Here is a 13,139-nt window from a genome sequence, read left to right on the forward strand (position 1 = left end):
GCCATGTCTGTGACTTACACCACAGCTCACATCAACGCCAGATCCTTAAGCCCCTGAGCCAGGCCAGGGATGGAACCTGTGTCCTCATGGGTCCTAACTAGGTTTGTTAACTGCTGAGCCACAACAGGAACTCCTTTTTTTTTCTATTTTAACAAGTCTGAAAGGAACGCTGCAAAGAAGTTATGGTACTAAGAACTAGAACAAATATGTACATTTTAAGTTAAAACAAAGGTGACAGGTAGTAAATTATCTTTCTCAAGAACAATTTCAAGGAAAATGGTTTCAAATTAATATTTTACTGTACATTTTATCTTTGAACAGATCTTAGTACTTTCTAACTGGAAACAAGGGTGTCTATGACTGTAAAAAGTAGAAATTTGAATAATTCCCATGGCCATATATATTAGGGTAGAAATCTCTGTGTTCTTTCTTTTTTCTCCCTTCCAAAATAACCAAGCCACTAACATGACACTAAGATTTGTAATTAATTACCAATATTTCCCTCAATAAGTCTAAAAACAGACATAATAAATCAATTTCAACACTTTTTTGAACAAATGCTGAAATGAATTATATCATTCAAATTAAAGTAAGAAAAAATTCAAGTGAATAATATTAAAGTTAAATCTCCAGCTTAGGATAAAAGGATTTACAATTTACTGACATTTCCAAATGTTAATACCAAAGAAAATTCCTATTGTATGTTATGATAAAAATAAGTAACAAAAAGTATGAAACAACTTTTAAAACAAGTAAAACATACACATATATATAAATATCTCTGTGAGTACATACATGGTAAAATCTTGAATAGTAAATATGAAAATATTTTAAATAATTATGTTGGGGTTACAATTTCTCTTTACATTATTTGGCATTGTTGAAGCTTTATAAAAAAATGATGTATCACTTATATGAGCAGAAAAGACAATAAAGCAATTTCTACTCTTTTTTTTGGCCGTGCCTGTAGCATGCAGAAGTTCCTGGGTCAGAGTTTGAACCCATGCCACTACAGTAACAACATCTGATCCATAACCTGCTGAGCCACCCAGGAAACTCCAATTTCTACTTTTAGAGGAAAGAAAATAAAAACAAAAACTTTTTACTCTAGAAACACAAAGTAGGGAGGTCTTCTGGATAAGGACTAAGAGCAAAATTAAAGTAAAATCAAAAGCAAAATTCTTTCCCATAGTGGCTCAGCGTAAACAAATCCGACTAGCAACCATGAACTTGAGGGTTTGATCCCTGGCCTCATTCAGTGGGTTAAGGATCCAGCCCTGACATGAGCTGTAGTGTAGGTCACAGGCAAGGCTGGGATCTGGGGTTGCTGTGGCTGTGGTGTAGGCCGGCGGCTACAGCTCTGATTAGACCCCTAGCCTGGAAACCTCCATATGCCACGGGTGTGTCCCTAAAAAGCCAGGGGTGGGGGTGGGGGTGGTTAAAAAAAAAAAAAAAAAAAGGCAAGCAAAATTCTCTAATTCTCTTTATTGAACCTCTCAGGACTCCACTGGCAGCAGACTCCAAACACATAGATTCTTTAAGGACTCATTCCCTCTAGGCCATTTTCACTGAAAATATATCCCTTCATTTACAAAACACCCACCATACCCCAAACACTAGAAAGCTGTGGCTACTGCAGTGAATAAAACAGACATATCCTGCTCTCCTAGAGCTTCCATCTAGGAGACATAAATCAATAGGACCATCTTCCACATCTTTGAAATAGGGGAGGAGTCAAGCACACAGAAGAGCAAGAACTACTGCAGAGAGGTGAAAAGTGGGTAAGAACCTGGGATGCTTGGTTAGAATCTTGTCTGCATCCTTCACTATCCACATAATCTCAGGTAAATTATTTAAACTCAGTTTTCTCATCTGTACTGGATTCATTACCTCAATGAGGTATGGGGATTGTAGTTACTATATAAAAATTGCCTGGCACAGAGAAGTACAAAAATAAATGCTAGCCATTATTAGATTAACTGGTCACCCTCTTTCCACTCATGTCTCCATACAGTGGTTCTATCCCAGCAGTCAGGCTAATATTCCACCCTCCCCCATATTTTTATTTTGGAACATTTCAAACATAAGCAAACATAGCAAGAAAGTAGTTTAATAAAGCCTGTGTACTTAGGACCCAGGTTCAATGATCATCATCACAGTCAATCTTGTATAATCTCACACCCAGTTATTTGGAAGCAAATCCTAGAAATCATATAATTGTAAATACTTTAGTTTATCACTCTAAAACAGAGGACTTCCACCACATTTTTAAAAATGCAAGTCAGAATTCCTGCTGTAGCTCAGCAGTAATGAACCCAACTGGTATCCATGAGGATGCAGGTTTGATCCTTGGCCTCGCTCAGTGGGTTAAGGATCTAGTATTGCCATGAGCTGTGGTGTAGGTCGCAGATGCAGTTCAGATCTGGCATTGCTGTGGCTGTGGCAGAGGCCGGCAGCCACAGCTCTGATTCGACCTCTAGCCTGGGAACTTCCATATGCCTCGCATTCGGCCTTAAAACAAACAAAAAAGAGGTCAGTTTACATCCCCCCCATGATCTCAGCCCCTACGAGCTTCCTTTTATAATCCTAAATCCTTACCATTTCCAACAGAGATCACTAAAATTCTGGCTATTGCCCACTGCTCCAACCGTCTCCTCTACCATTGTCTTGCTCACTATGGCCCAATACTGGCTCCAACTCCATGAACTTCCACTGGCTCAGTCCCTTTCTTATATGTGACATCTGCAGCACCAATCAGAATTTAAGCTCCATGAGACTAAGATGTATAAATAATGCTGAAATAGTGCTCAGCAGAGTAGGTCTTCAATAAATACTTGCTGCTACCAATCTGGTCATTTTCCCTCATCAGAGCTCTGCATCTGAATATTTAACCTATTGGAAAATCCTGTTAGATTATTGCTTAGGCATCTCAAATCTAGACTCTGCCAGTTTAACTTTTTTCTGTTACAAATTTCTTCTCTCCTCTAACCTCTGCTTTGTGTCATTCCAATCTGATAGTCTTTCCAGATACTTCTGTCTCACACACCTCCACCAACTGGTCAACAACGTGCTAGTTCTGCCCCCAAAATACGTTCCTCAAATTTGTTCCCTACTAAGCATTTGTTGCCAATATTTTAGTTCAGGCCTCCATCATTTTCATTTGGATTACTGCAACACCTAATTGGTCTCTGTGGACCGAGTCTTCTAATTCAATCTCTATTGTTGCTCATGAAACTATTTTTTAAATCATAAATCTGATCATGTCATCTCATTTGCTAAAAAGCAAACTGGTTATTAACAGATATTTAAAAAACTAAATGGCACCCAAACAAAAAAAGAACCAAATGGCACCCAAATAAAAAAACAATTTATTTCTTAACAATAAAATTTAAAGAAAGATGGAACTGGGCTGGATAACATATGAAATGAGTTATTATGTTTCTCAGGAACTTCCATATGCCACAGGTGTGGCCAAAAAAGAAAAGGAAGATTGAGTAGACAAACTATTTCACTATTGCCTCCATATAATTTCTTGTTTAAATTTTAAAAAATCATGATAATTTTGTAATCATATATGGAAAAAGAGTTTTTAGAAATTTAAATCTTGCTTTAAAAAAAATCCAGACACTGAAAACAGTAGTGGCTTACCTTGCAAATACCCTGTCTTTATTTGCCTTTTCTTTGCCATACTGAACTGACTGGACTTCAGTTCTCCCACTGAAATACATAAATATGTACAATAAGAAAACCTTAAAGAGGATTATAAGATAAAATGACAATACACAGCATGATTATATTACAATTACATAAGATACAAGATATTTTTAGCAAAGGAAAGGGAACAGAGGATAAGAAGGAAAGAATGCACTACATTCCACTTCTGCCTGAATGGATGAAGCATAATTACAGCTCTCTAACTAATGAACAGAGATGTGTTCCAAAGACACTTTGTTTCCGGATGCTCCCTTGTTTGGGGGTATGAAAGAAGCAATTTTGTCTGAGAGGAGTTCCTGCTCTGCTGTGCCCTGGAAAGCACAGGGACAGCTTGCTCTGTCCCAGCTCATCTAAGCCCTGCCCTCATCCACACGTGTGTGGTTTGGCTAGCATCCTTACTAATCCTTAATCAAGGGCATGAAATGTGGGGGGAATCCTCAACTGCTCTTTCCTTGGGCGAGCTTTCCTGCCTGGTCTGCTGCTGATGACCACAGATGCATCCGCAAATCCCTCCATGTCCAGGTACAGGCAACTCCAGATATTTTTGTATAAGAAGGAACTAAGGACAGAAATATGGTTGAGAGTTGGGTACTACAGGGGATTTGTCCTGATGCTGACTTGTTTTGCAAGTCTACTATTCATGCATGGGGACTGATCTGCCTCGGTGGTACTCTGATGTGTTCAGGCAGAACAAATATGTTAATAAAAACTTGGTTGTCAGAGAATTCGTTACGTGACACATCATATTATTTGTGTGAATGAACATATATGCAGGAAATTTTAAGATCATCATCCACAGACAAGAATAGATAAACGTGACTAGAACGACACGTTTGCTAAAGTTTTAACGGAGAAGTCACAAACATTACCATGGTTTTTTGGCGGGCTGTGCCCACAGCATGTGGAAGTTGCCAGGGACTGAACCCGAGTCACAGCAGTGACAACACTGGATCCTTAACTGCTAGGCCACCAGGGAATTCCTGAATGTTTTTACCTATGTTCTCTTTTAAGAGGTTTTTTTTTGTTTGTTTGTTTGTTTGTTTGTTTCCCCATTACCACGATTTTTAAATTTAGGCAAGTTGATATTTCTTAAGAAAATATATTTCCTCTAAGAAGGATAAACCATACTTGCAATTGTGAACAAGGTAAGAGATTAAGGTTCCCCGATGTTTTGTACTTCCATATTAGAACAATGATTGTAATCCCCTGGATATTTTGGAATAGAGATGACAAGGGAGTATGTGAGGAAGTTGACAGAGGAGGTATTAAATCCTCTAATACTCCAAATTCCATCTCTGTCTTAATAATATTTCATCATTTTAAGTATGACAAGAGTTCTAGTATTCCAAACCACTGCTTATTATGAGGGAAAACAAGCATGTATTTAACATGTATCCACTAGGTGCAGGGTTGTGTCTAGATAAACATTTGTCCTGCTGCCACTTCTACCTTGTTTACAAGATTATTAAGCATTTTGGTGATTAAAAAGTATTTGGGGTATGTTTTTTAAAGTCCATAAGGACTATACACATAAGATCTAACTTTTACAACTCTAGCATATGCAATTTTCTTATACACACTAATTTAGTGTTAACTGAGCTGCCATAGGCCTCAATCCTGTCCTCTGCTCTGGTAAATTCTTTGCTGCCAGTCGACAAACTCCATTTTCCAGGCTCCTGTGCAAGCTGGCTTCCTCTTAGGTTCTGTTTTTTTTCTGGTGGGAAATCAGAAAGTGGGACAAGTCAGAAGCAGGTGACTGTCAGATGCTGGCAGCTGCTGTAACAACAGTGGGGACAGGGAGAAACAGAATCTTGTAGATAGCACCAGCCCCAATCAAGCAGCCCTCTTGGCAGATGACTGACAGTGGCTCAACAGTGTGGTAGCAGGTCTAGGCTTGTGGATGCTGGCCCAGACGTAACACAAGCTCCTGATCGTCAATTGTTACCCAGGCTTCCTGTTTGCTTCTCTAAAACCCTCTTTCCTTTTGTTTTTCGACTTTCTAACACCCGTGAAACCAACTGACTCAATTAAATTGTTTTAATTTGAAAAATCAAAAGGGCTTTCTGTTTGCCTGACACAGTAATTTTCCAGTGAAGAGGATTCAAGTGAAACATTATTAGTCAAAAGGCTGAATTAATATGTTGCATTTCATTATAAAAATATAAAGATAAAATTAAAATTAAGTATTTATATGTCATAATATCTATGATATTATTCTTTATGGGTGTAGTATTATTAGAACAAAATGCAAAACTATACCATAATCTAAGAACGCTAAATTGTGACAATAAGATACTATCTTTAGAACAATGACAAAATACCAATTGGTGACAGAATACAGGCCATTATAAGTAATTCAAGCAATATAGGAAAGTAAAACAAAAAAGTAAACAGATTAGCCATAGTCATACCCCCTAAGAAATAATCTTCACTATGAGCAGGTAAAAATCATTCTGAAACTATACATACATAGAAAAGACTAAAATATGGATATTACACTGTGATAATGTGATATATGCCACAATGAAAATATTAAATGAATTTTCCTTGAATTAAAGGAAAGAAAATGACTACTATTCATTTAAAAAAGGAGGAGAATAAAAAAGTCAAGGCAAACCTTAAAAACTTAGTGTGTTAACATTTAATTTTTATTACTATGTATTCTCACACTTCACTAGTCCCTGACTTCCACTTGCTTTTCTTAGTTATACTATTACTTTTACTTTGTCAAAATTTGTGACATTTTAATTCTGTTTCTATAGTAATCACTCTCATAGTTGTCAAGAACTGCTTTCTTATTTATCTATTTACTTGTTTTTCAGGGCCGCACCCGCAGCATATGGAGGTTCCCAGGCTAGGGATACAATCGGAGCTACAGCTGCTGACCTACACCACAGCCACAGCAATGCCAGATCTGAGCTGTGTATGCGACCTACACCACAGCTCACGGCAACACAGGATCTTTAACCTACTGAGTGAAGCCAATGATCGAACCTGCATCCTCATGGGATACTAGTTGGGCTCATTACTGCTGAGCCACAACGAGAACTTCCAGAGTTGGTTCCATATTTAAAGAATTTATTCTTAGTTCTTTCACCAAGAATCTTGTTGAGTCACTTTGGTTTCTCTCTTGGATGGCTTTACTTTTTTTTTCTTTTTTTTTTGGTCTTTTCTAGGCCCACACCCAAGGCATATGGAGGTTCCCAGGCTAGGGATCCAATTGGAGCTATAGCTGCCGGCCTATGCCACAGCCACAGCAATGTGGGATCTGAGCCACGTCTGTGACCAACACCACAGCTCACGGCAATGCTGGATCCTTAATCCACTGAGCGATGCCAGGGATCAAACCCACAACCTCAGATTCGTTAACCACTGAGCCACGACGGGAACTCCTGGATGGCTTTACTTTACATTAATTTTTTTAATGGGCTCAAAGATATTATATTCCCTGAGATTTTATATCTATTTGCCTTTAGAATTGAAAAGGAAACTGGCTAAGTCTAAGCTTAATATTTTTCAGTCATTTTTTTTCCTTTAAGACTTGGTAGACAGTTGTGGTCCAAAAGCTACATAAGCCTGAAGAAAGGTTTTATTTGGCATTTATAATATTTAAAAATATCTAAACCTCTAACAAGCCTGATAAGGGGAAAAAGAGAGAAGACACAAATTACCGATATCAAGAATGACAGAAATGACATTATCAGATCCTCTACTGAAAGTATACTAAAGGAATATTATACCTTTATGCCAAAAAAAACAAGTATGAAGACAAAAACAGATAAGTTCTTTGAAAAATATGAATTATCAAACGTCACCCAGGAAGAAAAAGTGAACTGCTTTATTTGCATTAAAGAATTTGAATGTGTTGTTGAAAAGCCTCCTATAAATAACACTTCTGCCTTAGAAGAACAGAACAGGAAAATCCTATCAAATATTTTAATAAGAAATAATATCACTATAGAAATCCTTCTAGAAAACTGAAAATGAGGGAATACTTTCCAACTCATTCAATGAGGCAAAATTACTGACACCAGGGAGTTCCTGTCGTGGTGCAGTGGTTAACGAATCCGACTAGGAACCATGAGGTTGCGGCTTCGGTCCCTGCCCTTGCTCAGTGGGTTAACGATCCGGCGTTGCCATGAGCTGTGGTGTAGGTTGCAGATGCAGCTCGGATCCTGCGTTGCTGTGGTTCTGGCGTAGGCCGGTGGCTACAGCTCCAATTCGACCCCTAGCTTGGGAACCTCCATATGACGCAGGAGCAGCCCAAGAAATGGCAAAAAGACAAAAAGACAAAAAAAAAAATACTGACACCAAACCTGATGACATTACAAGAAAACTAAAGAGAAATATCCTTCACAACATAAATGCAAAAATTCTAAATAAAATATAAGCAAACTGAATAAAATGATATATAAAAAGAATAACAGATCATAACAAAATCAGATTTCCCCCAGGAATGTAGGGTTGCTTTACCACTTGAAAATCAATCAATGTCTAACTAACAGTATAAACAAAGTAAGTCGAAAACTCATATGATCACTGTAATAGCTGCAGAAGAAACATTTGACAAAAACGAATATCCAACCCTGGTAAAAACTTCCCGCAAATGAGAAATAGAGGAAGTTCTTTAACACCCATGTTACAGGACATCTATGAAAGCCTACAGTTAACAACACATTTAATAGTGAAAGACTGAGAGTCTTCCCCTAAGATAAGGAATAAGACAAGGATGTCTGTTCTCACCTCTTCTACCCAATTCTATGTTAGAGTTCCAGTTGGGGCAGTAAGTAAAGAAAAAGAGGTAAAGAGGATCAGAATAGAAAGGAAGAATTAAAACTATCTTTATCCTTTGGGAAAAAAAAAATCTGTTGGAAGTTATAAAAAAAGCTCCTGGAATAAATGAGCTAAGCAAAGTTTAAGGAAACAAGATCAACATAAAAAAATCAATGCATCCATAACTAATTATGATAAACAATCTAAAATTAAAATTTACTAAGCTCATTTACAACAGCATAAAAAAATGCAATAATTAAGGATACATTTGGTAAAGATGTGAAAGACTTTTAAACTGAAAACTACAATGTTGAGAAATAAAATATTGCTTTTTGTTTTTTTCTTTTTAAAATTTTTATTTTTACATTACTCAATAAATTTATTACATTTATAGTTGTACAATGATCATCACAATCCAATTTTATAGGATTTCCCCATTGCATCCCCCACCCCCAAAACTGTCTCCTTTGGAAACCATAAGGTTTTCAAAGTCTGTGAGGCAGTATTTGTTCTGCAGAGAAGTTCATTCTGTCCTTTTTTCAGATTCCACATGGCAGTGAAAGCATTTGATGTTGGTGTCTCAGTGTATGACTGACTTCACCTAGCATGATAATTTCTAGGTCCACCCACGGTGCTAAAAATGCCAGTATTTCATTCCTTTTAGTGGCTGAGTAATAGTCCATTGTGTATATGTACCACCTCTTCTTGATCCACTCCTCCGTCAATGGACATTTAGGTTGTTTCCAGGTCTTGGCTACTGCAAATAGTGCTGCAATGAACATTGGAGTCCATGTGTCTTTCGGAGTCATGGTTTTCTCTGGATGGATGCCCAGGAGTGGGAGTGCTGGATCAAATGGTAGTGCTATTTTTAGTTTTCTGAGGCATCTCCATACTGTTTTCCACAGTGGTTGCACCAATTTACATTCCCACCACCAGTGTCATAGGGTTCCTTTTTCTCCACACCCTCTCCAGCACTTATTGTTTGTAGACTTTTGGATGATGGCCATTCTGGCAGGTGTAAGGTGGTACCTCACAGTGGTTTTGATATTCATTTCTCTAATAATGAGTGATGTTGAACACATTTTCATGTGTTTTTTGACCATCCATATGTCTTCTTTGGAGAATTGTCTCTTTAGGTCTTCTGCCCATTTTTTGATGGGGTTGTTTGTTCTTTGATACTGAGCTGTAGGAGGTGTTTATAAATTTTGGAGATTAATCCCTTGTCAGTCGATTCACCTGCAAATATTTTCTCCCATTCTGTGGGTTGTCTTTTCATTTTGTTTTCTTTGCTGTGCAGAAACTTTTAAGTTTAATTAAGTCCAATTGATTATTTTTGTTTTTACTGTCATTACCCTAAGAGGTGGATCTGAGTTTATTTTTGTGTATGGTGTGAGTGAGTGTTCTAATTACATTCTTTTCCATGTGGCTGTCCAGTTTTTCCAGCACCACTTATTGAACAGGCTGTCTTTTCTCCATGGTATAATCTTGCCTCCTTTGTCATAGATGAGTTGGCTGTAGGTGTGTGGGTTTAATTCTGGGCTTTCTATCCTGTTCCACTGATCTATATCTCTGTCTTTGTGCCAGCACCATGCAGTTTTGATGACGGTTGCTTTGTAGTATAGTCGGAAGTCAGGGAGCCTGATTCCTCCAGCTCCATTTTTCTTTTTCAGGATGTCTTTGGCTATTCTGGGTCTTTTGCGCTTCCAAACAAACTTTAAAATATTTTGTTCGAGTTCTGTGAAAAATGTCCTTGGTAATTTGATAGGGATTGCATTGAATCTGTAGATTGCCTTGGGTAGTATAGTCATTTTGATATATTGACTCTTCCAATCCAAAAGCATGGTATGTCTTTCCATCTATTTGTGTCACCTTTGATTTCTTTTATCAGTGTTTTAGTTTTCAAAGTACAGGTCTTTTGTTTCTTTAGGTAGGTTTACTCCTAGGTATTTTATTGTTTTGGATGTGATGGTAAATGGGATTGCTTCCCTAATTTCTCCTTCTGATCTTTCATTGTTAGTATATAGAAATGCAGATGATTTCTGTGTATTAATTTTCTATCCTGTGACTTTGCCAAATTCATGGATGAGCTCTAACAGTTTTCTGGTAGAGCCTTTAGGATTCTCTAGGTATACTATCATGTCATCTGCAAATAGTGATAGTTTTACTTCTTCTTCCTTTCCAATTTGGATTCCTTTTATCTCTTTTACTTCTCTGAATGCTATGGCTAGGACTTCCAAAACTATGTTGAGTAGCAGTGGTGAGAGCAGACATCCTTGTCTTGTTCCTGATCTCAGTGGGAATTCTTTCAGCTTTTCACCATTGAGAATGATGTTAGCTGTGGGTTTGTCATATATGGCCTTTGTGATGTTGAGGTACGTTCTCTCTATGCCCACTTTCTCAAGGGTTTTTATCAGAAATGGGTGTTGGATTTTGTCAAAGGCTTTTCCCACGTCTATTGAAAGGATCATATATGGTTTTTGTTCTTCAGTTTGTTAATGTGGTGTATCACACTGATGGATTTGCAGATATTGAAGAATCCCTGCATCCTGGGATAAATCCCACTTGATCATGATATACAATCCTTTTAATGTATTGTCGGATGTGGTTTGTTAGTATTTTGCTGAGGATTTGTGAATCTATGTTCATCAGTGAAATTGGCCTGTAATTTTTTTTGTGGTATCTTTGTCTGGTTTTGGTATGAGGGTGACGGTGGCCTCATAGGATGAGTTTGGGAGTATCCCCTCCTCTGCAATTTTTTGGAATAGTTTCAGAAGGATAGGTGTTAGCTCTTCCTCAAATGTTTGATAGAATTCTCCTGTGAAGCTATTGGTCCTGGACTTTTGTTTGTTGCAAGTTTTTTCGTTTTGTTTTTGTTGTTGTTGGAAGTTTTTAAATCAGTTTCAATTTCAGTGCTTGTGATTGGTTTTATTTTTTCTATTTCATCTTCGTTTAGTCTTGGAAGATTGTACTTTTCTAAGAATTTGTCCATTTCTTCTAGGTTTTCCGTTTTATTGGTGTATAGTTGCATGTAGTAGTCTCTTATGATCCTTTGTGGTTCTGTGATGTCCATTGTTACTTCTTTTTCATTTTTAATTTTACTGATTTGAGCCTTCTCTTTTTTGCTTGATAAGTCTGGCTAGGGGTTTACCAATTTTGTTGATTTTTTTCAAAGAACCATCTTTTCATTTCATTGATCTTTTCTATGGTTTTGTTTCTATTTCACTGATTTCTCCTCTGATCTTTATGATTTCTTTCCTTCTGCTAACTTTAGGTCTTGTCTGTTCTTCTCTCTTTAGCTGCTTTAGATGTAAAGTTAGCTTGTTTATTTGAGCTTTTTCTTGTTTCCTGAGGTAAGCTTGTATTGCTATAAAAGTTCCTCTTAGAATGGCTTTTGCTGCATCCCATAGATTTTGGAGTGTCATATCTTTGTTGTCCTTTGCTTCTAGGTAGTTTTTAATTTCCTCTTTGATTTCTTCAGTGATCCATTGGTTGTTTAGTAGCATGTTGTTTAGTCTCCATGTGTTTGTGTTTTTTGCAGTTTTTTTTCTTGTTGATTTCCAGTCATATAGCATTGTGGTCGGAGAAGATGCTTGATATGATTTCAATTTTCTTAAAGTTCCTGAGGTTTGATTTGTAGCCCAGGATGTGATCAGTCTTAGAGAATGATCCCTGTGCACTTGAGAAGATGTGTATTCTGCTGCTTTGGAATGGAATGTCCTATAAATATCTATTAAGTCCATCTGGTCTAATGCTTCATTCAGGGCCTGGGTCTCGTCATTTTCTCTCTGGATGATCTGTCCATCTGTAAGTGAGGTGTTAAAGCCCACCAGCATGATTGTGTTATTGTCAACTGGTCCGTTTAAGGTTGTTAGCAGTTGCCTTATATATTGTGGTGAACCTATGTTGGGTGCATAGATATTTAAAACTGTTCTATCTTCTTCTTGGATTGATCCTTTGATCATTGTGTAGTGACCTTCCTTGTCCCCTAAAATATTCATTTTAAAATCTATTTCATCTGATATGAGTATTGCTACTCCAGCTTCCTTTTGATCCCAGTTTGCATGAAATATTTTCTTCCATCCTCACTTTCTTTTTTTTTGCCTTTTTTTTGCTATTTCTTTGGGACGCACCCGCGGCATATGGAGGTTCCCAGGCTAGGGGTCGAATCGGAGCTGTAGCCACTGGCCTACGCCAGAGCCACAGCAACTCAGGATCTGAGCCGCGTCTGCACCACAGCTCACGGCAACGCTGGATCGTTAACCCACTGAGCAAGGGCAGGGACCGAACCCGCAACCTCATGGTTCCTAGTCGGATTCGTTAACAACTGCACCACGACGGGAACTCCCATCCTCACTTTCAACTTGTATGTGTCCCTAGAAGTGAAGTGGGTCTCCTGAAGACAGCATATATATGGGTCTTGTTTTTGTATCCATTCAGCCAGTCTGTGTCTTTTGGTTGGGGCGTTTAGTCTGTTAACATTTAAGGTAATTATTGATATGTATTTCTTATTGCCATTTTATTAATTGCTTTGGATTTGTTTTTGTTGCTGTTTTTTCTTCCCTTCTTCTCTTGTTCTCTCCTTTTGTGGTTTGATGACTATCTTTAGTGGTGTATTTGGGTTGATTTTCCTTATTTGTTTCTGTATCAATTGT

At 37.7% G+C, this 13,139-nt stretch overlaps 1 protein-coding gene across 1 annotated transcript in view; it reads right to left on the reverse strand.

Annotated features, from left to right (window-relative positions):
• PTPN4 (protein tyrosine phosphatase non-receptor type 4) overlaps positions 1 to 13,139 on the reverse strand; it is a 223,898-nt gene that overhangs the window by 50,214 nt on the left and 160,545 nt on the right. Inside the window, exon 13 of the mRNA XM_047772185.1 lies at positions 3,649 to 3,717. Within this exon, the coding sequence (XP_047628141.1) occupies positions 3,649 to 3,717 (69 nt within the window). The remainder of the gene's footprint in view (positions 1 to 3,648; positions 3,718 to 13,139) is intronic.

The sequence above is a fragment of the Phacochoerus africanus genome, chromosome 3, assembly GCF_016906955.1.
Source record: "Phacochoerus africanus isolate WHEZ1 chromosome 3, ROS_Pafr_v1, whole genome shotgun sequence".
Lineage (NCBI taxonomy): Eukaryota > Metazoa > Chordata > Mammalia > Artiodactyla > Suidae > Phacochoerus > Phacochoerus africanus.